This window comes from Pseudophryne corroboree, chromosome 8 (genome assembly GCF_028390025.1).
Source record: "Pseudophryne corroboree isolate aPseCor3 chromosome 8, aPseCor3.hap2, whole genome shotgun sequence".
Lineage (NCBI taxonomy): Eukaryota > Metazoa > Chordata > Amphibia > Anura > Myobatrachidae > Pseudophryne > Pseudophryne corroboree.
This window is the reverse complement of record NC_086451.1, coordinates 369,404,311-369,432,258: the sequence shown is the minus strand read 5'-3', so window position 1 is coordinate 369,432,258 and position 27,948 is coordinate 369,404,311. Positions and strand designations below refer to the sequence as shown.

The window sequence follows — 27,948 nt, the reverse complement described above, 5'->3', positions numbered from 1 at the left end:
CTCTGTGTCGTCAAGTATACTATCCATCCATACCTGTGGTGCATTTCAGTTTTGCACAGTTTGCTGACCACCAGTATACAATATATAGCAGTACGGTACAGTAGGCCACTGTTCTACCTACCTCTGTGTCGTCAAGTATACTATCCATCCATACCTGTGGTGCATTTCAGTTTTGCACAGTTTGCTGACCACCAGTATATACTATATAGCAGTACGGTACAGTAGGCCACTGCTCTACCTACCTCTGTGTCGTCAAGTATACTATCCATCCATCCATACCTGTGGTGCATTTCAGTTTTGCACAGTTTGCTGACCACCAGTATATAATATATAGCAGTACGGTACAGTAGGCCACTGTTCTACCTACCTCTGTGTCGTCAAGTATACTATCCATCCATACCTGTGGTGCATTTCAGTTTTGCACAGTTTGCTGACCACCAGTATATACTATATAGCAGTACGGTACAGTAGGCCACTGCTCTACCTACCTCTGTGTCGTCAAGTATACTATCCATCCATCCATACCTGTGGTGCATTTCAGTTTTGCACAGTTTGCTGACCACCAGTATATAATATATAGCAGTATGGTACAGTAGGCCACTGCTCTACCTACCTCTGTGTCGTCAAGTATACTATCCATCCATACCTGTGGTGCATTTCAGTTTTGCACAGTTTGCTGACCACCAGTATATACTATATAGCAGTACGGTACAGTAGGCCACTGCTCTACCTACCTCTGTGTCGTCAAGTATACTATCCATCCATACTTGTGGGGCATTTCAGTTTTGCACAGTTTGCTGACCACCAGTATATACTATATAGCAGTACGGTACAGTAGGCCACTGCTCTACCTACCTCTGTGTCGTCAAGTATACTATCCATCCATACCTGTGGTGCATTTCAGTTTTGCACAGTTTGCTGACCACCAGTATATACTATATAGCAGTACGGTACAGTAGGCCACTGCTCTACCTACCTCTGTGTCGTCAAGTATACTATCCATCCATACCTGTGGTGCATTTCAGTTTTGCACAGTTTGCTGACCACCAGTATATACTATATAGCAGTACGGTACAGTAGGCCACTGCTCTACCTACCTCTGTGTCATCAAGTATACTATCCATCCATACCTGTGGTACATTTCAGTTTTGCAGTTTGCTGACCACCAGTATATACTATATAGCAGTACGGTACAGTAGGCCACTGCTCTACCTACCTCTGTGTCGTCAAGTATACTATCCATCCATACCTGTGGTGCATTTCAGTTTTGCACAGTTTGCTGACCACCAGTATATACTATATAGCAGTACGGTACAGTAGGCCACTGCTCTACCTACCTCTGTGTCGTCAAGTATACTATCCATCCATACCTGTGGTGCATTTCAGTTTTGCACAGTTTGCTGACCACCAGTATATACTATATAGCAGTACGGTACAGTAGGCCACTGCTCTACCTACCTCTGTGTCGTCAAGTATACTATACATCCATACCTGTGGTGCATTTCAGTTTTGCACAGTTTGCTGACCACCAGTATATACTATATAGCAGTACGGTACATTAGGCCACTGCTCTACCTACCTCTGTGTCGTCAAGTATACTATCCATCCATACCTGTGGTACATTTCAGTTGTGCTCAGTATATATAGCAGTAGGCCATTGCTATTGATATATTACTGGCATATAATTCCACACATTAAAAAATGGAGAACAAAAATGTGGAGGGTAAAATAGGGAAAGATCAAGATCCACTTCCACCTCGTGCTGAAGCTGCTGCCACTAGTCATGGCCGAGACGATGAAATGCCATCAACGTCGTCTGCCAAGGCCGATGCCCAATGTCATAGTAGAGAGCATGTAAAATCCAAAAAAATAAAGCTCAGTAAAATGACCCAAAAATCTAAATCAAAATCGTCTGAGGAGAAGCGTAAACTTGCCAATGTGCCATTTACGACACGGAGTGGCAAGGAATGGCTGAGGGCCTGGCCTATGTTCAAGGCTAGTGGTTCAGCTTCACATGAGGATGGAAGCACTCATCCTCCTGCTAGAAAACTTAAAAGAGTTAAGATGGCAAAAGCACAGCAAAGAACTGTGCGTTCTTCTAAATCACAAATCCCCAAGGAGAGTCCAATTGTGTCGGTTGCGATGACTGCGCCTCTTTTTTCTTTCATTTTTCTTTGCATCATGTGCTGTTTGGGGACTATTTTTGGAAGTGCCATCCTGTCTGACACTGCAGTGCCACTCCTAGATGGGCCAGGTGTTTGTGTCGGCCACTTGGGTCGCTTAGCTTAGTCACACAGCTACCTCATTGCGCCTCTTTTTTTCTTTGCATCATGTGGTGTTTGGGGACAATTTTTTTAATCTGCCATCCTGTCTGACACTGCAGTGCCACTCCTAGATGGGCCAGGTGTTTGTGTCGGTCACTTGGGTCGCTTAGCTTAGTCATCCAGCGACCTCGGTGCAAATTTTAGGACTAAAAATAATATTGTGAGGTGTGAGGTGTTCAGAATAGACTGAAAATGAGTGGAAATTATGGTTATTGAGGTTAATAATACTATGGGATCAAAATGACCCCCAAATTCTATGATTTAAGATGTTTTTGAGGGTTTTTTGTTAAAAAAACACCCGAATCCGAAATACACCCGAATCCGACAAAAAAATTTCAGGGAGGTTTTGCCAAAACGCGTCCAAATCCAAAACACGGCCGCGGAACCGAATCCAAAACCAAAACACAAAACCCGAAAAATTTCCGGTGCACATCACTAGTTCACAGCATAGGGAGAGGCGGTGCGGAGATGATGCAATTTCCCAGCGCCACCTCTGCCCCCAATGCCACCTCCGCACCCGCCTCTGATGCCAGCTCCGCCCCGGGAAGCAATGTGAAAGGGTCCAATGCCGCGTCCCACACGGGAAGGACCCGTTTCCAATTCCCGGGCGGGTCCCGGCATTGTGATCTGAAAGTGGTATTAGTGATTGCCCCTTTAATAAAAAGGCAGAGTTCGGCTGCCGTAACACATGGCCGCGGAACTCGGGCTGCATTACATCCCGCCCAATGTAGTATACAAGATTTACCTTGAAAACTGTAAAAAGGGTTTCTATAAATCAAAATGTCCTTATGAGTTTACATACATTACACCCTGGGTGAGCAGTTGCAGCATCCTAGCCATAGATACAGTCTTGTTTTAGCAACATTTCCTAACAACCATCACTCTGAAATAATAGAGGGTAAAGTCATATTCTGGCAGACTAGCCGGCTACTTCCACGTTCCGATGTTTGGCCACTGCAAGCTGTACTGTTGATGCAATAAGACGATCAAACATGTTGACAGCACATTGCAGCATTCATATGCCTTCCTTTACAAACCATACAAACAACAGCTGGGAAGACTGCCGAAACCTCTGTTTTCTTCTGTAAACTACCCAAATGCTTTGTCACTGAGAATCCAGAGAAACAGGTGCTACTGTAGGACACGTAGAGGTGATGGTAAACACAGCAGACCCCAGACTCACATTTCAGTAACAGATCTGTTGCAGTTTGTCCCTCTGTCCTGATTGTTTATAATGAGTTTCAGCTTTCCCTGGATGGTGCACATCACAGCTCTTTTGAAGCTGTCAGACAAGAAGAAATAAATCACAGGATCCAGGCAGCTGTTGAGAGTAGATAAACACAGTACTAATTCATTAGTGATATGCAAAGTCTGTTTCCAGGACAGGCTGGATATAGTGTCTATCTGGGCTAGGACATAGGGTGCCCGCACCAAGTGGTATGGCACAAAACAGACAATGAAGATAATTAAGACAATAAAAGACTTTTTCATTGCCCTGTTGCTGTTCCTCTTAGTTTGCGGCTGGGTCCTTCCTAAGGACGCCTTGTGGAGCTTGGCAAAGATTTTTGCATAAAAATAGACAAAAAGGAAGAGGAGGACAAAGAAAGCAATCACTGCAGTTAGGTTGATTGCAGCTGCTATGTTCCCTTTCTTCTTGAAGTGGAAACACTTCTGGTCGCAGGGCTCATCTTCTTTGTATTCGAACAGAAATGGGACAATGCAGGCCACATTGATCGCCCAGACAACGAAAGTGGCCCTAGTGCTCCAGGACACACTATGGATTTTGTACTGTTGCAGAGGCCGAATTATTTTAAGATAACGGTCCAGGCTGATGAGGCTGAGGAACATGATACTGGCATACATGTTCAAGTAGAAGAACGCACCTATGACCTGGCATAGGAGCACATGACCATTATTGTTCTGATAAGCAATGCGGAAAGGCAAGCAGAGGGCTAGCAGTAGATCGGCTATTGCCAGATTCCTCAGATATATAATCACGGAAGTGGATTTTTGACAGGTTATCCAGAAAATGAGGAGGGCCAAAAGGTTTGCTACGAGGCTGAGACCACATACAAATGAATACACCACTGGAAGCATCCAGGACAGGATTCCATCTTGGATATCACAGCCATTGAAAGAAGAAGATGAGGATATGTTGGTGTCAAAAGATATTGATTCTGCAGTCTCCAGAGTCCATGTTTTTGTGGTCACGTCAATGGAAACATTTGTCAGAACATCCATAATCTGGAAAAGGGAGAACATCACATGAACAAAGATTATATCATATGAAAAAAGAGAATGTTGTACAGTATGCAGTAGTATAGAAAGCAAATTTTTTTCCATCATTACTAATTAGCGGGAGGGATTTCAGTTCCTGAATGGCAAATTGTGACCATCTACCACTGTATATGGCAAGTTTTGCCTCACCCAGCATAGAGGTGCTATAAGGGATACATGGTCTTCTCTAAGATTTATAGTCTATTATTTTATACAAAGTTATCTTTTAATTTATCCAAATATGTTACTTGTGTTTTTTGTGTTTCATCAGTCTAAAATCATATTTTTTAATAAAAGTTTCTACAAATAGCTTTGTCTTTCTCTGTGCAGTCAATGGAACTCATTGGGGAGCGTCGGTTACATACTGGTTTGGCTTCAATGCGTTCAGATGATATGTCCAGCCCTATTGAAGGTATAAGCTTACCTTTTGTCATTGAGTGATGCCTAGAAAACTAAAAGCATGCAAAGGTTTCTGGGTAGGAGGAAAAGTCTTGGTGTACACTGTGCAAAATTGTAAAAGTCACAAATTCCATCCCATTTGTTCTACTGCAATCGGGCTAAATCAATATATAATCTGTTTCATATGGTAAGAGATGCATGAAGCCTTCTAAACAGTGGAGAAGTGGATCAGTGTTGAAGTTGCCCACAGCCACCAACCAGTTTATACTTATTTTATAGACTGTACTTGATAAATGCTAGCTAGAATATGATAAGTTGCTATTGGCAACTTCTCATATTGTCCACTCTTTAGATGGCTTGCTACATCTCACCCTTAATCTCATGCATAAAATTCCTAGCTATAACCCATAGCAACTGAACAGTCTACTGTAGTTATAAAAGACACAAAAGGGAATTTGCAGGAGTGAGAAAATATTTGATCCCACAGAGCTGGTTTATTTGTGTAAATGAATACCCCTATCCATCAGCCTAGCACATTGATAGGTGCATAGCCACACCCAGAGAATCAGTCTGCACCTTTTTTGCCAAATGTGAGTGGTGGAACCAGTTAAATCCTCACTTTGGTGCCAATCCTTAGGACTACACTCATCATTAGTTTCTCTTTTTTTTTACCCACAAATGCTGCCTACAGGGCACTGTGATGTTGCAGGACCAGATCTACACATGCGCAGAAGATAGAAGTTCTATAAATCTATGAATTAAGCCCTTACCAACATATAACCCAAGCATGAGATTTCCAGATGGTGGCACAGTAGCGGCAAATAAATGTTTTCTTTCTTTTATGTACTAAATTAAAGCAGAACAAAAGGAACATACATCTATAGCAGAGCCGTAACTACGTTTGTGCCAGGTGTGCCTGGCACACAGCGCAGTCGCCCTGAGGGCGCAACTGCCAGCATTCCAGGTCATCGGCTTGTAATGAGTCAAATTGACTCATTTCAAGCTGCCTGTGTGTGCCGGGTGAGGAGAGGACGAGGAGCAGATCCCGGGCAGGTGAGAAGGAAGAGGAAGGAGGGGGAGGAGGGAGCCGCAGCAGCGCTATGTAATTGGTAGCGGCGCTGCTGTAGCTGTCCTTTTCCTTCCACATAGACTGGCCGCCGCCGCAGTGAATACTGGGATGCGCTTCCCTCATCCCAGCATTCACAGCGGTGGCGGCCAGCCAATGCAGAAGGAGAGGGACAGCTGCATGCGGCGCCGCTACCATTTACACTGTGTGGCTGTGGCTCCGGAGTCCCCCTCCCTCCTTCTCCTTCCCTGCCTCCGGAGCTGCCAGCACCGAGGAGCCTGACTGCCTGAGCCAGTGGAGAGATGGTAAGTATCAACTATTCTGTCTGTCTGTCTATCTATCTATCCTGCCGTAATGTGTAAAAAAAAAAGGGATGCCTGTCTGACGTAATGTGTCAAAAGAGGGACGCTGGTTGCCATAATGTGTAATAAGGGGGACTGCCTGCCGTAATGTGTAAAAAGGGGGACGCTGTCTGCTGTAATATGTAAAAAGGGGACGCTGTCTGCCGTAATGTGTAATAAGGGGGACTGGCTGCCGTAATGTGTAAAAAGGGGACGCTATCTGCCGTAATGTATAAAAGGGGCTCAACCTGGGGTAGTGACGCTACTGTTCAGCGTAATTTGAATAATGGAGACTACTGTGCACCGTAATATGACTTGGTATTATTTTGTGGCCACTCCCCTTCCCAATGAAGCCACGCCCCTATATATTTTTTGCGCCCACTTCCCCTATTTTACATAAGGGGAGGTGGGGGAGCGCCAATGCTGTTTCTTGCACACAGAGCTAAAATGTCTAGTTACGGCACTGATCTATAGTATGTAGCTGCTTATCTCCTGATAAGAATGCTACCACATTTGTATGGGTAGACATTGAGTTTTTCATCCTTCCCTTCCCCTAACTTCTCTCTCTGCGGCCAACTCCCCATTACTGGCCAAGACTTTACTGCTCTATCCAGGGGCGTAAGTTTGGTGCCCCCACTCCCTTCTTTGAAAAAAAATAAAAAATTAAAAAGGGAAAACAAATATGATATGTGTGTGTATTTATGTGTGTTTGTGTGTGTATATATATATTTATAACATACATGTTATAACGCCTACCCAAACCATGGAGGGTATCTAGGAGGAATCCTCCTCCGGAGCTTGGGCATTCATCCCCTGGCGATGGCTACTGCAATGCAGACAGTCCCTGGCTACTGCTGTTTGGTAAATGTGCTCAGGACCCCACACAGTGCATGTTTTGCAGGTAACCCAGCAGGTGCACAGGTGTATTAATTAATCACTGACACATTTTAAAAGGTCCACAGGTGGAGCTAATTATTTCACTTGTGATTCTGCGAGGAGACCTGCAAAACATGCACTGTGTGGGGTCCTGAGGACCGAGTTTGAGAACCTGTGGTCTAGTGCATCAGAAAACTGACCTTGCACAAGTGTAGCTATTTATTTTACAATAAAAGGCACAATATCGCTGCCTTCAGGGTGTCTTGCAGCAAAGAGAGCTATGCTGATCAGATGCTCCCTTCCTACCCACAGACATAGAGGCCCTCATTCCGAGTTGTTCGCTCTGAGTTTTTCATCGCATCGCAGTGAGAATTCTCTTAGTGCGCATGCGCAATGTTCGCACTGCGACTGCGCCAAGTAACTTTACTATGAAGAAAGTAAGTTTACTCACGGCATTTTCATCGCTCCGACGTTCGCATTGTGATTGACAGGAAATGGGTGTTACTGGGCGGATGCACGGCGTTTTAGGGGCGTGTGGATGGAAACGCTACCGTTTCCGGAAAAAACGCAGGAGTGGCCGGAGAAACGGTGGGAGTGCCTGGGCGAACGCTGGGTGTGTTTATGACGTCAGCCAGGAACGAAAAGCACTGAACTGATCGCACAGGCAGAGTAAGTCTGAAGCTACTCAGAAACTGCTAACTCGTTTGTAATCGCAATATTGCGCGTACGTCGGTCGCAATTTTAAGAAGCTAAGATTCACTCCCAGTAGGCGGCGGCTTAGCGTGTGTAACTCTGCTACATTCGCCTTGCGAGCGAACAACTCGGAATGAGGGCCAGGGTCTACTATGGGAAAGATCTTTTACAAGAGTTTCCAGAAAACAGCTGCATCATTTACAAGTGTGTGTAAAGCCACCAGAGTGGTTAACTGACTCAGCAAACACCACTGAGCAAATACAATGCAAAGGGTCACTGGCTGGACAAATTTTTTTTTTTACTTCAGATGTTTCAGCAATTGTGGTTCAAAAGGATAGTCCTGTATTGCACAATAGGACTGATTCAGGACAGAGGTGCTATAGCTGCTGCGTACACAGAAGCAGCAGTCATAGCTCTAATATGGTAATGCAGCAGAACGCGCAGCGCTGTTTCTAGCCAATTTGGCTCCCAGTGCGAGATTTAAAAATGCGCCCCCCCATGACATAAAAAAATGTGCCCCCGCCCGCCACACACACCTAGATAAAAAAAAAAAAATTGCGCGCGCGCCCGGCAAGGGGGCATGGCCTCATCTAAATGGGTGTGGCCTCGTCTGAAAAGACTACCTCACAATCCAGTTTTTGACCCTGCTCTAACAGATCACGACCACCACAGGAAAAAAAAATTCTACCATATTAAGCCCCACACAGTAATGCCCCCTGCACCATATTATGCCACACACCGCAATGCCCTTGATACATTAAATCCCCACACTACGGCAGGCAAGAGTCCCCATTTCACACATTACGGCAGGTGTCCCCATTTTACACATTGAGAGAGAGAGAGAATACTTACAGAGGCGATTACCGCTCTTCGGCCCGCCTCACCAGTCGCTCCTCGCGCCGGCCTTTCCCTCTTCCTAACTTGAATCCCCCTCTGTACTCCGCTTGGGGGGGGGTTTCGCGGAGTGACGGGGTTGCGTTGTGACGTAACGACGCAACCGCATCATTCCGTGAAACTCCGCCCCCCGAGCGGATTACTCAGGGAGAAATAGGAGGGGGAAGCAGGGAGCCACAGTTAGTGCCGCGGCGGGCGCCCAGTGCGGTTGCACTGCTCGCCTGCCCCAAGAAACGGCCCTGAGAACGCGTCACGCTTCCTGAATGTATCATTGATTTATGCTGCATCATCTGGGACACTATCGGCCGGCTGTGTGACTTGTGTTCCAACTGAGATCCTGGTCTTGTTACTCTCCAACAACAGATGCGACATGACTCCATTTTGGGAAACGGAGGCCGGCGCCGGCCTCCAAACGGCAACGCTGACAGTCTGCAGCTGTAGTGCAGACCCGTACTGCACATACACAGTATGAGTCTGGCACATGAGCAAAGTACCGATAATCGGTACTTTGAGGCATGAACCGCACCTAAACCACATCTGAATCAGGCTCAATGTGCTGAGGGCAGGCAGACTTGTCGTGGATAATAATAACCCAGCAGGGAGACGTAAACTGCAACAAAAATAGTTCATTCATTTTAAAAACATGTTTTTCACTTAAAGCATAATAAAATATAAAAATATAATATTTATGTTAAAAAGAGATACACATTGATTGCATTCAATTAGATTTCAATGGAGCTCACAGGAAATGGGAAAACCGGTACTCCATGACTAAATAAATACATTTCTACCTATTTATTAGAAATACCCTATCAGCAGAACACTATGTGGATCTAGTGTTTCTCTGTCCCTGTATAAACTGTCCATTGAAAAAGATGCTTGCTAAGTTGTCAGCGTTCATTTCTTCATTGTAGCACCAAAAAACATTAGACAGCTACCTCAGTTAGTTTTCCTATGGACAAACCCCTGCGCTGGCCTACATTATTGTAGGACGGAAGTAGGTCAAACCCGGCAAAACCTTTTCTCTACTTTAGAAGCGTTGTATTATATATCTGATAAGAAAAAGACGTTGCATTGTGATTCAGATATGAGATAATAAATCAGATTTAGCAATGCAACATGCAGGAAATGGTAGCACTTAGTCCACAGTATTCTACTTTAAACTTATTTTATTTAATTCTAATTATTATTATTATTATTATTATTATTATTATTATTATTATTGTTATTATTATTATTATAATAATAGTTTTATCAAGCATTAAAAATAACATAAAAGTTGACTAACAAACCTTCTTCAATATAGTCTTAAATAATTCCCACCTCCCATTGAAAGTGCTAAGGAGGAGTTGACATTACAAACGCATGACCAGGGCTGTCTTTTCATATAGGCTCAATGAGCAGTTGCCCAAGCGCCCCAGGAGTATAAGGACCCTAGGCAGATAGCTGAGAGTCCCCTCTTTCCAGGGGTACCAGATGTTTGAAAATAGGCCCTGGGGAATCAGAGATATCCGACTTCAAAGCAGTGGCCTCAATCCAAGCCTGTTAATTGCTCTTCCCAGCTTGATATCTCGGGTTCTGTCTGACTTAGAGTTTTTATGAGGATATACTCCAAAAGCTGGGACTTTCCCCTTTCGGTGTACACTGGCTGCTTGTCCCTACTATGCCCAGAACCAGAGATATCAGCCTTCCAGCAGCTGGTCCCTGCTCCAGCTCCACATGCCTGGTGTGCAGTTTTATATTTTCGTCAGTGGATTGCTCTGGCTCCTGAACTCTGATCCCCATGTCCCCAGTACCTCCTAAAAGGTGGGACTCTCTAGTTTTTTTAATCCCATTGAAAGCTAAGAAATCTATTCCCAGGAACTGGAGATACCTGCAGTCAAGAAAGCTGCCCCCCAACGGAAAATTATGAATATTAAGCCCACTCCCCTATCCACCCCTTCCCTGCATATTAAACACCCCCTACCACCCTGGAAGTCATGTACCAGGGCCCCTTCATTCAGCCTAATACCCCCTTCTACAGTTTAGTGTTCTCCTTCCTGCCCCATCTGTACAGTAAAGGAGTTATTAGCAGAAATTACTGCTCCAGGTCCTACCATTGGAGGATGGGGTCTGGGACTCCAGGTCGACAACAAAAAGGTTGACACACCTTAGGTTGACGCCAATTGGTCGACACACCTTAGGTCGACATGGACAAAAGGTCGACAGGAACAAGGTCGACATGGAAAAGGTCGACATGAGTTTTTTTTTTTGTTTTTTTTTGGGTGTCGTTTTCTTCGTAGAGTGACCGGGAACCCCAATTAGTGCACCGCGTCCCCTCGCATGGCTCGCTTCGCTCGCCATGCTTCGGGCATGGTGCCTTCGCTTCGCTCGGCACAGATTACCGTTCCTATCGTAGTCCACATGGATCGTTAAGTATGAAAAGGTTCCAAAAAAGAAAAAAATTGTGAAAAACTCATGTCGACCTTTTTCCATGTCGACCTTGTTCCTGTCGACCTTTTGTCCATGTCGACCTAAGGTGTGTCGACCAATTGGCGTCGACCTAAGGTGTGTCGACCTTTTTGTTGTCGACCTGGAGTCCGGATACCGGAGGATGGGTAGGGGCCCCAGAGCATTGCTTTTCCCAGGGGCCTACACTGCTGTTAAGACGGCCATGACAGCGGCATTATATAGCAGTGACGGGACCACTATTGTGTTGGGCAAAAATGACTTGTGCAATATGTCAAGCCCCTCCCACCACTGCCCACTGAGCTGCACCATGTCCCCACACTACCGAACTGCTGACCTAGCTGCCCCTTCATAGATATATACATGTCTTTGTAGTCTTTGGAAGTGTTTGTGCAGTGTGTCAATGCAAGTACTTTCTTCATATTATAATCATTAAGCTTGGTCTGGAGGGAAATTCTTGGCACCTGTAATTTCCCCTTGTGCTGGTCTATTTGAGCAGTCAACAAATAATCTGCATACAATCTGTGTACACTGCTGATGACTGGTGAATGGAAACATGGTTTCCTGTAGGAGGATTTATAAACACCTCCTGAAGAGATTGACATAGTCTGTCATTGTCTGCGATGCTTGAAAGCTGCCTTCCAGATGAGCAGGGGAATCACCACATAACAAAATAAAAAAATGTACCAGGAGGTCGGGGATGATTACTTTTATTTATTTATGATTTACTTTTATTAGGTTTGGAGTTAGTGAAGCTTTTAAAGTGTTGCCCAGAACAACCAATTAGATACTATCGCTTATCTAATGCATTCCCAAAACTAACAGCTAGAGTCTCATTGGTTTAAGTCAAGTTTTAATAAAGTTACACCTAAAAGTATCAAGATAGGAGTAAGTCACAGAGAAAAAGTATGATTTCAGGGTATGAAATCCTCCTGCTAATATACAGTATGTTGTCCAGATGGTTTTTGCATGTTAATATAAAAGTAATTTTAAAGCAGGATGAGATTAAAAAAATAATGTTTAATGGTTATAACAGTGGTTCTCAAATGGTGTGCCGTGGCACCCTGGGGTGCCTCAGGGCACTTGCAGGGATGCCTTGGATTGGTGTTCCGGGACCAATTCAAATTATTTATAGTCAATGTAATAGGCATAGCGGTGGTGTGTGCTATTCATAAATTATGTGAACAAACAGAAGCAAATCTTATCCCTCACCACATAACCAGAGCTGTTTTAACAGCAGTGTAGGCCCCTGGGCACAGCAATGCACTGGGCCCCCAACCCATGCTCCAGCGGTAGGTATGGGGGTTGCTATCAGCGGCAGTTTGATGCCCCGCCGGCGGTAGGGGGTGTTCTATCTTCTGCTCAGCATGTAGCACCTGGAGCAGTCATTTCTGCTAATTACTCCCTTACTGCACTGATGTAGAAGGAGGCATTGGGATGAATGAAGAAGCCCTGGTACATGACTTGCAGGTTCGTAAGGGGTGTTTAATACGTAGGGGAGGGGTGGATAGTGGAGTGGGCTTAATATTCATCATTTTCTGGTGGGAGGGCAACTTACTTGTCTGCAGATATTCAAGTTCCTGAAAATATATTTCTTAGCTTTGAATGGGATAAAAAAAAACTAGAGCTTCCCACCTTTCAGCAATTCACCAATGAAATTCTAAAACTGCATATTAGGTGTGTGGAGCTGGAGCAGGGTGATATCTCTGGTTCTGGGCATAGTAGAGACAAGCTACCAGTGTCCACCAATAGGGGAGAGTCACAGATTTAGGATTATACAGAAAAACTCTAAGTTAGACAGAACCTGAGATATCTGGCTGGGAAGAGCAATTAACAGGTTTGGATAGGGACCACTGCTTTCAAGTCAGATATCTCCGATTCCCTAGGACCGATTTTCAAAAATCTGGTACCTCTGGAAAGAGGAGAGCCTAGGGCCCTTATACTCCTGGGGCCCTTAGGCAAGAGCCCATTGAGCCCTTACGAAAAGACGGCCCTGCACATAACTGAACCTAAGGATGACATATAAACACAATTTATTTTATTTAATATTTCTTTCCAAATTTCTCAGTTCAGAACTTTTGGCCTAGGGGTGCCGTGAATAAAATTCTGATGCTCTAGGGTGCCGTGATTCAAAAAAAGTTTGAGAACCACTGGGTTATAATAACAATAGTGTCACGATCCGGGTATCTGGAAGCCATTTCTTACCCATCAGATGCCTCCTAAGGCTGGCTCAGCGCTCCAGGACCGGATCCCATCTGTTATCCTAATGTTCACATTCCTGCATCCTCTCCTGTCTCTCTGAGACGCTGTCACAGTAACGCCTTATTACATCTGGCATGGCGTCTCCCGCGGCCTCCGCCGCCGTCCCTGAGCTTCTGCATGCAGAGTGTCAGAGTGGCGATTACGTCAGCCGCGGCCTCCGCTGTGTCCGCGTGGTTGGATGTGCACTTGTCAGCCTAGCGTCTCCTGTCTCCAGTGGCCGGCGCCGCCATTACTGTTTTCATTACCACATGGATTACAAACCAAACTTCCCTCCAAGTGTCTGCATGGGCGCAGCCATCTTGGATTCTGTCAGCTGATCATTTCCTCCAATCTGTTGTCAGTATTGTTAATCTGCATAATTGCCTAGCCAATCCCTTCCTTGCTGCAGGTATAAATACACTGTGCCTGAGCAAGGAAGGCGTCAGTGCTTTGGTTGTCAAACCTAGTTCCTGTTTGTCTCTCTCCTGTGATTGTCTTCCAGGTTCCAGCTCCTGTCTCAAGACTTCCACCATAGAGACCCGCACCAGCATTCCACCTGCGGTGTAGCCTGACTCTCCAATCCATTGTGGATTCATCTGTTTCCAGCTACAACATTACCTGCTTCCAGCTCAGCTTCCAGCAGAGTACAGCTTCCCTTAAAGGGCCGGTGTCCTTTCTACACTTTACCACTCTCCACCGGTATTATTATTTCTCCGCTCTCAAGTTCTACATTTCAGTTCATATTTCATCGCTCCCAAGTTCATTTATTATTTAACTGGTTCCAGCCAGTATCCACTCCGTGCTAACAACAGTCTGGTTCCAGCCAGTATCCACAGCAGCTGTTTTACCTTCAGCAACCCAGCTTTTCCTGGAACACCAGCTGGCACAATCCTGGGTTATCTCCATTGCTACAGTCGGGCCTGGTAAGGACTTTCCATCTAGAAGATCATAAGAACTATCTCACACTACCAGTGCCCTGTGGCTCCTGCCATCCTGTAGTACCCAGGAACTGTATTTATTATTTGCTGACTTTTACGTTTTCTTTTACTGCTGCTGTGTTGCGGAGTTGTCATAATAAACATCATTGACTTTTATCCAAGTTGTCGTGGTCACGCCTTCGGGCAGTTATTATTCATGTTACTTACATGTCCAGGGGTCTGATACAACCTCCCAGGTTCCGGTACATCTCAGCCCCTACAACTGAGGCTGCCTCCCGTCAGCTCAGGCCCTCAGTTGTGACAGTAAGCACTGACCTAATGAATCCAGCCGGAGACCAGGATCAAGCGGCCAGGCCGATGCAAGAACTGGCAGCCCGACTAGAACATCAGGAGGCTGCACAGGGCCACATCATCCGCTGTCTCCAGGATCTCTCTACTCGGCTGGATGGGATTCAGACAACTCTCCGTGGATCAGGCGCATCTGGTGCTTCAACCACAGTGACTCCAGCTATAACCCCACCCACCTTACCCATTTCTGCTCCACGTCTTCATCTTCCAACGCCAGCAAAATTTGACGGATCTCCAAGATTCTGCAGGGGATTTCTCAACCAGTGTGAGATTCAGTTTGAGCTACAACCTGGCAATTTTCCCAGTGACCGTACAAAAATTGCCTACATCATCTCTCTTCTCAGTGGCTCCGCCCTTGACTGGGCATCACCGTTATGGGAGAGGTCCGACACCCTGCTATCTTCTTACACTGCATTCGTGTCAACATTCAGGCGCATCTTCGACGAGCCAGGCCGGGTAACCTCAGCTTCATCCGAGATTCTCCGTTTACGCCAGGGGTCACGTACTGTAGGACAATATCTGATACAGTTCCAGATCCTGGCATCCGAACTGGCATGGAACGACGAGGCCCTGTATGCTGCATTCTGGCATGGCTTATCTGAGCTTATTAAAGATGAGTTAGCTACCAGAGACTTACCTTCTAAGTTAGATGAGCTAATCTCACTCTGCACGAAAGTTGATTTACGTTTCAGAGAGAGAGCAACTGAGCGTGGAAGATCATCTGCTCCAAAATCTTCTGCTCCTCCTCCTCGTCAACTGTCACCATCTAAAGATGAGCCCATGCAATTTGGCCGTTCCCGTTTAACTCCTGCTGAGCGCCGAAGACGTCTCTCTGAGTCTCTTTGTCTTTACTGTGCAGCTCCGTCTCACACCATCAATGCCTGTCCCGAACGTCCGGGAAAACTCCAAACCCTAGCTCGCCCAGGAGAGGGCCGGCTAGGAGTAATGATCTCCTCTCCATCTCCTCATGATTGTAATCTCCCAGTCTCGCTTCAAGTTGCTCAACGTTATCGGAACGTCATTGCTCTCCTTGATTCCGGAGCAGCTGGGAACTTTATTACTGAAGCCTATGTTAAACGGTGGTCCCTACCCACCGAGAGACTTCCTTCCTCCTTTTCCTTAACTGCCGTGGATGGCAGTAAAATTTTTGATACTGTTATTGCTCTAAGGACTCTACCAGTTCGTCTGAGAGTGGGAGTTCTTCATTCCGAACTTATTTCACTTTTAGTGATTCCAAGAGCCACACATCCTGTGGTCCTGGGCCTTCCATGGCTCCGTCTTCACAATCCTACAATTGATTGGACGACTACGCAAATCCTGGCATGGGGTTCCTCCTGTGCAGAGACATGTTTGTTTAAAGTATTGCCTGTCTGTTCTTCCTCCCCCAGGTCGTCTGATGTTCCACCTCCTCCATATCAAGATTTCACGGATGTGTTCAGTAAAGCTTCTGCTGATATCCTTCCTCCTCATAGAGAATGGGACTGCCCGATTGATCTCGTTCCAGGGAAGGTTCCACCTCGAGGCCGAACTTATCCGTTGTCTCTGCCTGAGACGCATTCTATGGAGGAATACATTAAAGAGAACCTAGCAAAGGGGTTCATTCGACCTTCTTCTTCCCCAGCCGGCGCAGGCTTCTTTTTTGTAAAAAAGAAAGATGGTGGTCTGCGGCCGTGCATCGACTACAGAGGTTTGAACGACATTACCATCAAGAACCGTTATCCTTTACCCCTGATTACTGAGCTCTTTGACAGAGTTAGCGGAGCTACCATCTTTACAAAGCTGGACTTGCGAGGTGCATACAATCTCATCCGGATCCGTGAGGGTGACGAGTGGAAGACCGCCTTTAACACCCGTGACGGACATTATGAGTACCTCGTCATGCCCTTCGGATTGAGCAATGCTCCAGCTGTCTTCCAGCATTTTGTCAATGAGATTTTCAGAGACATTCTATACCGTCATGTCGTGGTCTATCTAGACGATATCCTCATTTTTGCCAACGATTTAGAGGAACATCGTTTTTGGGTTAAAGAGGTTCTGTCCCGTCTCCGTGTCAATCATCTCTATTGCAAATTAGAAAAATGCGTCTTTGAAGTCAAGTTCATTCCGTTTCTAGGGTACATTGTGTCCGGTTCCGGACTAGAGATGGATCCTGAGAAACTACAAGCAATTCAGAATTGGCCGGTACCCTTAACCCTCAAAGGGGTCCAGAGGTTCTTAGGGTTCGCCAATTATTACCGAAAGTTTATACGAGACTTTTCCACCATTGTGGCGCCTATTACTGCTTTCACCAAGAAGGGTGCTAACCCGTCCAAGTGGTCTGAAGAAGCCATGCAAGCTTTTCATCTTTTAAAACAGAGGTTCATCTCTGCGCCTGTCCTGAAACAGCCTGACATCGACTCTCCTTTCATCCTAGAGGTGGATGCCTCCTCCGTTGGAGTAGGAGCGGTGTTATCTCAGAGGGCTAAAGATGGCCATTTACATCCTTGCAGTTTCTTCTCCCGGAAGTTCTCCCCAGCTGAGCGCAACTATGCCATTGGCGACCAGGAGTTGCTAGCCATCAAGCTCGCTCTAGAAGAGTGGAGGTATCTGTTGGAGGGAGCTTCTCATTTAATCACCATACTTACAGACCACAAGAACCTTTTATACCTGAAGGGCGCACAATGTCTCAACCCTCGTCAGGCCAGATGGGCACTTTTCTTTTCCAGGTTCGACTTTAAACTCCAGTTCTGTCCGGGCTCTCAGAATCGCAAGGCCGATGCCCTTTCCCGCTCATGGGAGCAAGAAAATGAGTCAGAGTCTTCAGACAAGCATCCTATTATAAATCCGTTGGCATTCTCCACGGTAGGGATGGACTCTACGCCCCCATCAGCGAAAAGTTTTGTGAAGCCGATGCTAAGGAAGAAGCTCATGCATTGGGCCCATGCTTCCCGTTTTGCCGGACATACAGGTATCCAAAAAACCCTGGAGTTTATCTCTAGGTCCTATTGGTGGCCAACTCTGAAAAAGGACGTCTTGGAGTTTATTGCATCTTGCCCAAAGTGTGCCCAACATAAAGTATCCCGCCAGTCGCCTGCGGGGCAACTGGTTCCACTATCCGTTCCCCGTCGACCATGGACCCACTTGTCGATGGATTTCATTACAGACTTACCCATGTGCAACAAGTTCAATACCATCTGGGTGGTAGTTGACCGGTTCACCAAGATGGCACACTTCATTCCTCTCACCGGTCTTCCGTCAGCTTCCAAGTTGGCTCAAGTATTCATACAAGAGATCTTCCGACTCCACGGTCTTCCTGAAGAAATTATCTCAGATCGAGGAGTTCAATTCACAGCCAAATTCTGGCGAAGTTTATGTCAAGTCCTCCAAGTCAAGCTAAAGTTTTCCACGGCTTACCATCCTCAGACCAATGGTCAAACCGAGAGGGTGAATCAGGACTTGGAGGCCTTCCTCCGCATCTATGTGTCCTCCTCTCAAGATGACTGGGTTCAATTACTTCCCTGGGCCGAGTTCTGTCATAACAACCAGTATCATTCTTCATCTGCTTCAACACCATTCTTCACTAACTTTGGATTCCACCCTAAAGTTCCTGAGTTCCAACCGCTTCCAGCAACTTCTGTTCCCGCAGTGGATATCACCTTGCATCAGTTTGCCAATATCTGGAAGAGCGTACGATCAGCTCTGCTCAAGGCATCGTTCAGGTACAAGAAGTTTGCGGATAAGAAGCGTCGAGCAGTTCCTGCTCTCAAGGTGGGTGATCGGGTATGGTTATCCACGAAGAATTTGAGGTTAAGAGTTCCCAGTATGAAGTTTGCACCTCGCTATATCGGTCCTTTCAAGATTGAACAAGTCATCAATCCTGTTGCTTACAGACTCCAGTTGCCTCCCTTCTTAAAAATACCCAGGACATTCCATGTTTCCCTGTTGAAACCGCTGATCTTGAATCGGTTTCATTCCTCACTTCCTCCAACTCCGAAAGTCCAAACTCAACGAGGCGTTGAGTATGAAGTGGCCAAGATCCTGGACTCACGTCACCGTTACGGTCAACTACAATATCTTATTGACTGGAAGGGTTATGGTCCTGAGGAACGTTCATGGACCAATGCTTCTGATGTCCATGCTCCTGCCCTGGTCCGGAGATTCCATTCCAAGTTTCCTCAAAAGCCAAAGAAGTGTCCTGGGGCCACTCCTAAAGGGGGGGGTGCTGTCACGATCCGGGTATCTGGACGCCATTTCTTACCCATCAGATGCCTCCTAAGGCTGGCTCAGCGCTCCAGGACCGGATCCCATCTGTTATCCTAATGTTCACATTCCTGCATCCTCTCCTGTCTCTCTGAGACGCTGTCACAGTAACGCCTTATTACATCTGGCATGGCGTCTCCCGCGGCCTCCGCCGCCGTCCCTGAGCTTCTGCATGCAGAGTGTCAGAGTGGCGATTACGTCAGCCGCGGCCTCCGCTGTGTCCGCGTGGTTGGATGTGCACTTGTCAGCCTGGCGTCTCCTGTCTCCAGTGGCCGGCGCCGCCATTACTGTTTTCATTACCACATGGATTACAAACCAAACTTCCCTCCAAGTGTCTGCATGGGCGCAGCCATCTTGGATTCTGTCAGCTGATCATTTCCTCCAATCTGTTGTCAGTATTGTTAATCTGCATAATTGCCTAGCCAATCCCTTCCTTGCTGCAGGTATAAATACACTGTGCCTGAGCAAGGAAGGCGTCAGTGCTTTGGTTGTCAAACCTAGTTCCTGTTTGTCTCTCTCCTGTGATTGTCTTCCAGGTTCCAGCTCCTGTCTCAAGACTTCCACCATAGAGACCCGCACCAGCATTCCACCTGCGGTGTAGCCTGACTCTCCAATCCATTGTGGATTCATCTGTTTCCAGCTACAACATTACCTGCTTCCAGCTCAGCTTCCAGCAGAGTACAGCTTCCCTTAAAGGGCCGGTGTCCTTTCTACACTTTACCACTCTCCACCGGTATTATTATTTCTCCGCTCTCAAGTTCTACATTTCAGTTCATATTTCATCGCTCCCAAGTTCATTTATTATTTAACTGGTTCCAGCCAGTATCCACTCCGTGCTAACAACAGTCTGGTTCCAGCCAGTATCCACAGCAGCTGTTTTACCTTCAGCAACCCAGCTTTTCCTGGAACACCAGCTGGCACAATCCTGGGTTATCTCCATTGCTACAGTCGGGCCTGGTAAGGACTTTCCATCTAGAAGATCATAAGAACTATCTCACACTACCAGTGCCCTGTGGCTCCTGCCATCCTGTAGTACCCAGGAACTGTATTTATTATTTGCTGACTTTTACGTTTTCTTTTACTGCTGCTGTGTTGCGGAGTTGTCATAATAAACATCATTGACTTTTATCCAAGTTGTCGTGGTCACGCCTTCGGGCAGTTATTATTCATGTTACTTACATGTCCAGGGGTCTGATACAACCTCCCAGGTTCCGGTACATCTCAGCCCCTACAACTGAGGCTGCCTCCCGTCAGCTCAGGCCCTCAGTTGTGACAAATAGAAGTCCTCTGCTAAAATTGTTTAAAATATAACTATTTTTTATATATGTATAAATATATATATTTTTTGTGTTGGGCTAATAGTGATATGTGAATATCAATGTATAAAGAATATGCATATTAAAAAATGGACTGTTTTCATGTTTCTCTCTGTCCCTGAACTCTCCTGTCACTCACTTGTGTTTACTGACCTACTCAAAATGCTGATTATAATAGATTATAGGTTAGCTTCGAGTCAAGTGGTGGGTATAATACCATTTGAAGCTGCAATATAACACCATTGGGAACGTCCCAAAAGCCAGAAGTGTGATATCAAGGTTCAATAAAAACGTGTCAGATACACTTCCCTAAAGTTATCCATACTGAAGTGGCAAAAGTCATGGGATAGTAGTATGTAAAGGTAACGGTAGGTGGTAGAGATGAGCGGATTCGGTTTTACTCGGATTTACTCGGTTCTCAAAACGGCATCTGATTGGCTATCCAAAACACGTGACATAGGTGAGCCAATAAGATGCCGTTTTGAGAACCGAGTAAATCCGAGTAAAACCGAATCCGCTCATCTCTAGTAGGTGGTTCCACCGTACTGTGACATCTTGGAAATGCTCAACCCTACATCAGTTGTAGGAGTCTATGTACTAAGCCTTGGATGGAGATAAAGTGGGCGGAGATAAAGTACCATCCAATCAACTTCTAACTGCCATGTTTCAAGCTGTCTGAAAAATGACAGGAGCTGGTTGGTTGATACTTTATCTCCTTAATCTGACATCTTGTGAGTCAGTTTGAACACTGACTAGGCTGCTCATGGCAAGGTGACGTGAATTATTGGAGTTCGAACATTCCATTTCCAAAGCGGTGCGGACAACTAACATTCCTTGATCTACGGTGTCACGTGTGAACCGAGAATACCTCATGTAAGGCATTACCAACCATCGTGGACAGTGCAGTGGCCGAGTACGGGTGCTAAATGATCGTCACAATTGTCCATGGAAACATACAATTGACACTGGCTCAAATCACATCCACATTAAATACAGGAGGTACCAGATGTAAAACCAGCAGGTTGGTGCAGCGTTCTTTAGCTTCCATGGGATATGGGAGCAGAAGACCCACCAGAGTGTCCCTGTTAAAACTACGACACCGGACACAGCACCTCATCTCACCTGGGCTTGTGATGTCGCTAATTGGAACCTGGAGGACTGTTAACATGTGGCGTGGTCCAATGAGTCAAGTTCAAGGAGCATTCTGGAGAGCTCTGATTAATGGTGTGGCCATCACGGTCACCCAACATGAACCTAATTGAGCATTTAGAGGTTGTGTTTGAGAGATATATTTGCACCCAGGATCCTGCACCTACAAATATCAGGGTGCTGTGGGAAGCTATCCAGACGGCATGAGTCAACATCTACCCAGAGGTCTTCTATCCACTTGTTTAATCGATGCCATATCAAGTTGCTTCACTTTGCTGGGCAAAAGGTTGTCCTACATGATACTAGTCACTTATCCATAGGCGTTTCTATAATGGGTGCAGTGTGTGCAGTGTACATGGGCTCCTAGGTCCGGGGGCCCACACCGCACCCATATAGTATACTTACTGCTCCGGTGTCCTGCGATGGCGGCCCTGCAGTGCGGTCACAAATCACTTGAAAAATGGCCGCCACGCCCATTTATGAGTAATTTGCGCATGCGCACTGGAGATGTCTCCGGGAAAAAGTCGCGGCATTATGCCAGAGTCTACTAGCTGCCGGAGAAGAGGGGGCCCACAACGGAGGCTGTACGTGGGTCCCCTCTTCTCTTAAAATGCCCCTGCACCTATCCCATGACTTTTGTCACTTCACTGTATTGTATAAAAATGATGTTAGTAGTAGACACAATGATGGTGCTTGCAAGCCATATTTTCCCGCCTTATGTTATATGCAATGAGTGATGAGAAAAAGATCTAAATTACCATAGGCAATGGTTTCTTTGATCCAAGAACCTGCTCGTATCTAGCATCTATGTGTTTTTACATTATTACGATCTTACAAGCTCTAATGCAAAAAATTAATTAGAGTGCTTTTAAAGTAACAAGAAATCCTGAATAGCTAGCTAGTTCTTATGACAGCTGAGTGAAACCAAAGGATGAGTTGCAATTGAGGCGCAGGAGAGGCCTGATCTTAGAAATGTTTTTAAAATGCATTGGGCATTCCTGGGCGGTGGCACGGTGGTGGCTAAGTGGACACATGGAGATGGCACATTTTATAGGCCTGTTATTGGGCGCTCCTGGGCAGTGGCACAGTGGTGGCTAAGCGGATGCATGGAGATGGCACATATTATGGGCTTGTTATTGGGCGTTCCTGGGCACGGAGGTGGTTAAGAGGACGGAAGGCACATCTTACGGGCTTGTTATTGGGCATCCTGGGCAGTGGCACAGGGGAGACTAAGCGGACGCATGGAGATGGCCTGTCTTATGGGCATAATATTGGGCGTTCCTGGGTAGTGGTACGTATGTGGCTAAGTGGATGCATGGAGATGCCCATCTTATGGGCATGTTATTGGGCATTCCTGGGCAGTGGCACGGAGGTGTCTAAGCGGACGCATGGAGATGGCCCATCTACGGGCGTGTTATTGGGTGTTCCTGGGTGAAGGTGGCTAAGCGGACACATGGAGATGGGCCGTCTTATGGGTGTGTTATTGGGCGTTCCTGGGCGGTGGCATGGAGGTGGCTAAGCGTACACTTGGAGAAGATGGCCCATCTTATGAGCTTGCTATGGAAGTGATGCTGAAAGCAGTTGTGTACACAGACGCTCATCCGCTCACACAGGAGTCCAAACTTGGACGGAAACACTGCATCTGCCATAGGGCCGGTGCAAGTTTCCATGGTGCGACCGATGGTGGCATCTAAGAATACACTGATCGGTATTTCTGAGTCTACAGACCCTGACACTGGGCATCTCAGTCCTTGCACATTCAGACCCACAGATGTACACCAAGGTATAGCAGCCAAAGACGCAGACACGGAGACTGCTGCATCCGACTCAGAATCAGCCCACTGTCCTAACCCCTATTTTACACACTGATTTCCCAACCTAATAAGAATGATGTCTCGCTGGCTATTAAGCTGGGTGAACACCTGAACGAAGAGTCGACTTAGTGAAAGGCAGATACAGTTTAGCAATAAGTCATACCCGGGATATTGTTTAGCGGTAATGTTACTGCGTCGCATCATCTCATCTCACATTCAGCTCGTCAGATGGGAAGATGTGACCTGACAATTCATCAAATGCTACATTGGGTGTACACACTGTACTGTTGTTCGCTGCCATCCATCACAGGTGGCAAGATTGGCCAATATAGTGTATAGTGTTTACCCAGCTTAATGCACACTGCAATTTTACAACAAATGCATGTAGTGGTTTGACAGCTGAAATGGAAAAGACCTTGGAAAACCAGTTTCACCACGTAGCTCACAAATCAGGGGAATGAGCAGCTCAGCTTAGATGTTACAGTTAGCTGGAAATGCAGCTGCAATATGGGCTAACTAGAGGTTGGGCTTTACAGGTGTAATGTTGGCAGGTATGCGTCAGTTTAATAAAATGCCAAACTATCAGGTAGTCTGGGGAAAAGTTTTGATTAGCAACGTAAATATATTTGATACTTACTGAACTTTTATGGACAAAATAATGATTGTTTTGGGATATTTCAGATCTAGTCTATACACAAAATTTCAGATCATGCGATCACATTTTTAAAAACAGCTAACCTGACTCTATATACTATATATATTTTTATATATATATATATATATATATATATATATATACTGTATATATATATATATATATACATATACATACACACACATATACATATAATCGTAGTAATTGAAGACAAATCTGCAATTGGAAATAATTGTGGATTGCAATTGGATTTTAGTATTAATGAGCATCACTCAGGCCCTTTATAAGGTTTTAGATAAGATCAGTGATTCACAAAATTTTCTTGAGGACACCCACCCGGGTTCCCCAATTTATTCCAGCACACTATCCACCCAATGAGACTGAGATTAAAGAGAGAAGCTACAAAAGCTTTTAATAAAGTTGTTGTGGCATATCTAAAGTTTTCCACACAAATGACTGCAGTTCTGGCAGGTTAACCCCTTCACTGCATTTAGGGTCTAATTCATGTTTGTATGCACATGCCGATGCAACTGCGATTTTTTTAGGCCATGGAATAGCAAATCATTGCAAGTGAAGCTGCCATCCAGAAAAGAATATAGACGCCCACAGGAGATATCGCAAACTCATTCGCAACTCCATACGCAGACTATATGCAATAACGAGGAACATCGCCTGCCAGGGTAGACCTATGGCTGTAGTGACGCTGGCGCCATGTTTCTCTATGTACATTATCGCAGCTGATAGCAGATACACACCCCGAAAACATGACACACCTGTGTTTTTGCCGACGCTCCCTGTTACCATCCCAAGACAGTCATTTCCTGTCAGTCTGCAATAAATATTCAGTGCGAGCGTGATCGCAACAGTACTTTGGCGTGTGTGCAGTGCTATCACAGCACATTAGGGTGGCCAATCCTGGGATCGGAATTGGCGGGATCCCGGGATTTAGGCCAAAAATAGGCCAGGATTCATCCCAGGATTGGAAGCTCCAATTAAAGGGCTGCGGGATCACGCAGCCCTTTAATGCCGGGCAGCGTTGAGAATCCTCAGGACGCTCAATGCTGCCCAGCTCCCTTCTCCCCCTGCACAGCATGAACTCTGAACGCTGCACGACTCCCTTCTCCCCCTGTGCAGTGTGACCTCTGACTGTGAGGTCACGCTGCATAGTCATCCACCGCTGAGCGCGATGGTACAGCGGCCGTCACCCGCAGCCGTCTCCCGGCTCCCCCTGCAATCACCACTTCTGATTGAAGTTTCCCACCCGCAGGTTTGTGAGTTTATTTATGTCTGTGGGGCGGGTGGGGAAAGGTGGGGCGGGTCGTGGGGGACGGGCGGACACAGTTTAGAAAGCCAATCCCGGGTATCCCAAGAATCCCAGGATTGGTACCCGGGATTGAAAAAATGGCCTGGGATTGGCCTCCCTAAAGCACATGCGCAGTCTGCCATTCTCTCCGTTGCAGGAACATCAGCGCTGCATGAAAACATAAATGAGGCCCTTAGTGCAGTGGTAGTCTGTCACTGGACACTCCTGTGCCTCTATATGCCAATAGCATGTAACAGCTCTTCTCATTGTCACTGCTCTCATATCAATCCTCTCTCCCCACACTGCCCAGGCTTGGTTAGGCCCCCTGTCACAAGTTCTGCAGGTCCAGCAACCCACCCCTTTGCCCCTTTGTGTCCACATGTGGCCAGTCCAGTGTCCCCTTGGGGGCAGTACCACTCACTTTGGAAAACCACTGGGATAGATTATCAGATAACCAAAGTAGAATGAAACTTAGCAGCTTGGTGCTCTGCAGGGCCGGTACCGGGGCTTCTGGCGCCCCGGGCGGCATTAGGGGGCGTGGCTTCATACAGGGGGCATGGTCAGTTACGCCCCCTGTACTGTAGTAGGATGTGCGGTGCGTGATGACGTCATCACGCACCGCACAGCAAAGGTCCTCTCCACGAAGGAAAACTAGACGCTAAGCGTCTAGTTCCCTTCGTGGAGAGGAACTTTGCTGTGCGGTGCGCGATGACGTCAACGCGCACCGCACATCATTACAGTTAAGGTCCTCTCCAGGAAGGGAAACTAGACGCGTAGCGTCTAGTTTCCCTGGACAGCGGGCCGCGGCAGCGGGGGGCACCACAGCAGCAGCGGATCTTGCCATGGTGCGGCTCCCTCCGGATGGCGCCGGCGCCCTCCGGAAGGCGGCGCCCCGGGCAAAAGTCCTGCTTGCCCGTGGCAAGATCCGCTACTGGTGCTCTGGTTGTGTTTCAGTTGGATGATTAGATGGTAAAGATGTCCAGTAGGATTTACAGATGTCATCCTCACTGATTACTGTGTGTCAGGGGGTAGGGAAATTTAATGCATATATGGTGGACCTACCCATTAACCATAGCCCAAGACGTTTGGAGAAATGTCTGACCCTTGGCATCAGCACTATTTAGTACTGGCAAGTAGTCTCCTAAACCCTGGAAAGCATCTATCTGTGTCCTACTCTCACTCACCAATGGATAGTAGTACTGCTTTCCAAGAGCATCACAGCTGCTGATTATAAAGAGTACTTACCTGCAACCTACATTCTCTTTTCATAGATTTTTTAATACTCTATCTGAATCTGTCCTCTTGTGTTTCCATTCCCTTCCCATACCCACCTCCCTGTTCTTTGTGTGTGTACTATGCTTTACATTTTATTATTTTGTAAAGGGCCCTACACACCTAGCGATTGGCCGCTGAGGTGCCCGGGGAGAATTGTGACTGGGCATGCATGATTAAACGAGCCGGCACCAACGATGAACAAGCATGGGGCTGCGCATCGTTCATCGTTGGTGCATACACACTGAAAGATATTATTCATTAATTAACGAGTTATCTTTAAGTGAAATCGCTAAGTGTGCAGGGCCTATTAGACATTGTATAACTAAAGAGGTGATTACAAAAAAAAATCTACCCGTTATACAACTTACTCATCTTATATTTTGGAGTGGTAACTATATTTATTTTGGTCAATATCCAATATCTGTATAACATTATGAGAGCGGTGTATCAAATGTATCAAATGTTGGAGAGAGATAAAGTACCAACTAATCAGCTCCTGACAATTTTCAAACACAGGACCTTGTTCAGTAAGGATTGCAGATTCAGTTTTTTAGTAGAATCTGCAATCCTTTCAATCACATGCTGGGGCCGACCATTGCAGGGCGCCCTGACGCCACACCGAAAATCTTTGGTCGCTGCCCCCCTGCCTGCTTCGCAAATGCCTCTGCCTGTCAATCAGGCAGAAGCGTTCGCAATTAATGCGACCTGAATCAGCCACACAGTCTGCAAAATGGTAGTTAAAAGCTGATTGGCCCGTACTTTATCTCTCTCCAGGGTTTGATACATCTTCCCCTCTGTACGGAGAATATACTGAACAGAATGCCACTCACTCTACAACAGCTGTGCTATCCAACCCATCCTGCAGCACCTCTAAACACTCAGCAGCCTGCTTTCTTCCCAGTATATCACACATGTGTTGCTAAAGACCCCCCAGTGAGCACCACTGTTGTCACTGAAATCTGCAGCAGCAGTACATAGAATTCTATGGTACAATCTCAATACTAGCTCTTCCAAGCAGGAATAACTCAAGAAGTAAAAACTCAATTTAATCTATTATTATAACCAGCAATAACTATTGCTATAATTGTTCATTTATGTAGCGCTACCTAGCCTACCTACAATATTATATAACATCGCTGACTCCACAGAGTTCCACTTGGAAATTTATATTGCACATGAGCATGCATAAAGAGTAGTGCACAGCAAATAGTTATTACATAGCTACAATGTAAGCCAGCGAAAGAAATGAACACATTTACTCACCACTGAAGATCACGCCAGACTGCTGGTCACTGTGACATCCTTCCTCTCTGCTCACTGAGGACGTGACTGGGAATCCCCCTCATCACCTG

At 46.2% G+C, this 27,948-nt stretch overlaps 1 protein-coding gene across 1 annotated transcript; it reads right to left on the bottom strand.

The window, feature by feature from the left end:
• Positions 1-1,381: 1,381 nt before the first annotated feature.
• LOC134949154 (probable G-protein coupled receptor 34) lies at positions 1,382-27,948 on the bottom strand. The gene is made up of 2 exons (XM_063937566.1): positions 27,860-27,948; positions 1,382-4,568 (listed from the first exon to the last, which is right to left on the bottom strand). The coding sequence occupies exon 2, from the start codon at positions 4,563-4,565 to the stop codon at positions 3,504-3,506; it is 1,062 nt and encodes a 353-aa protein (XP_063793636.1). The 5' UTR covers positions 4,566-4,568; positions 27,860-27,948; the 3' UTR covers positions 1,382-3,503.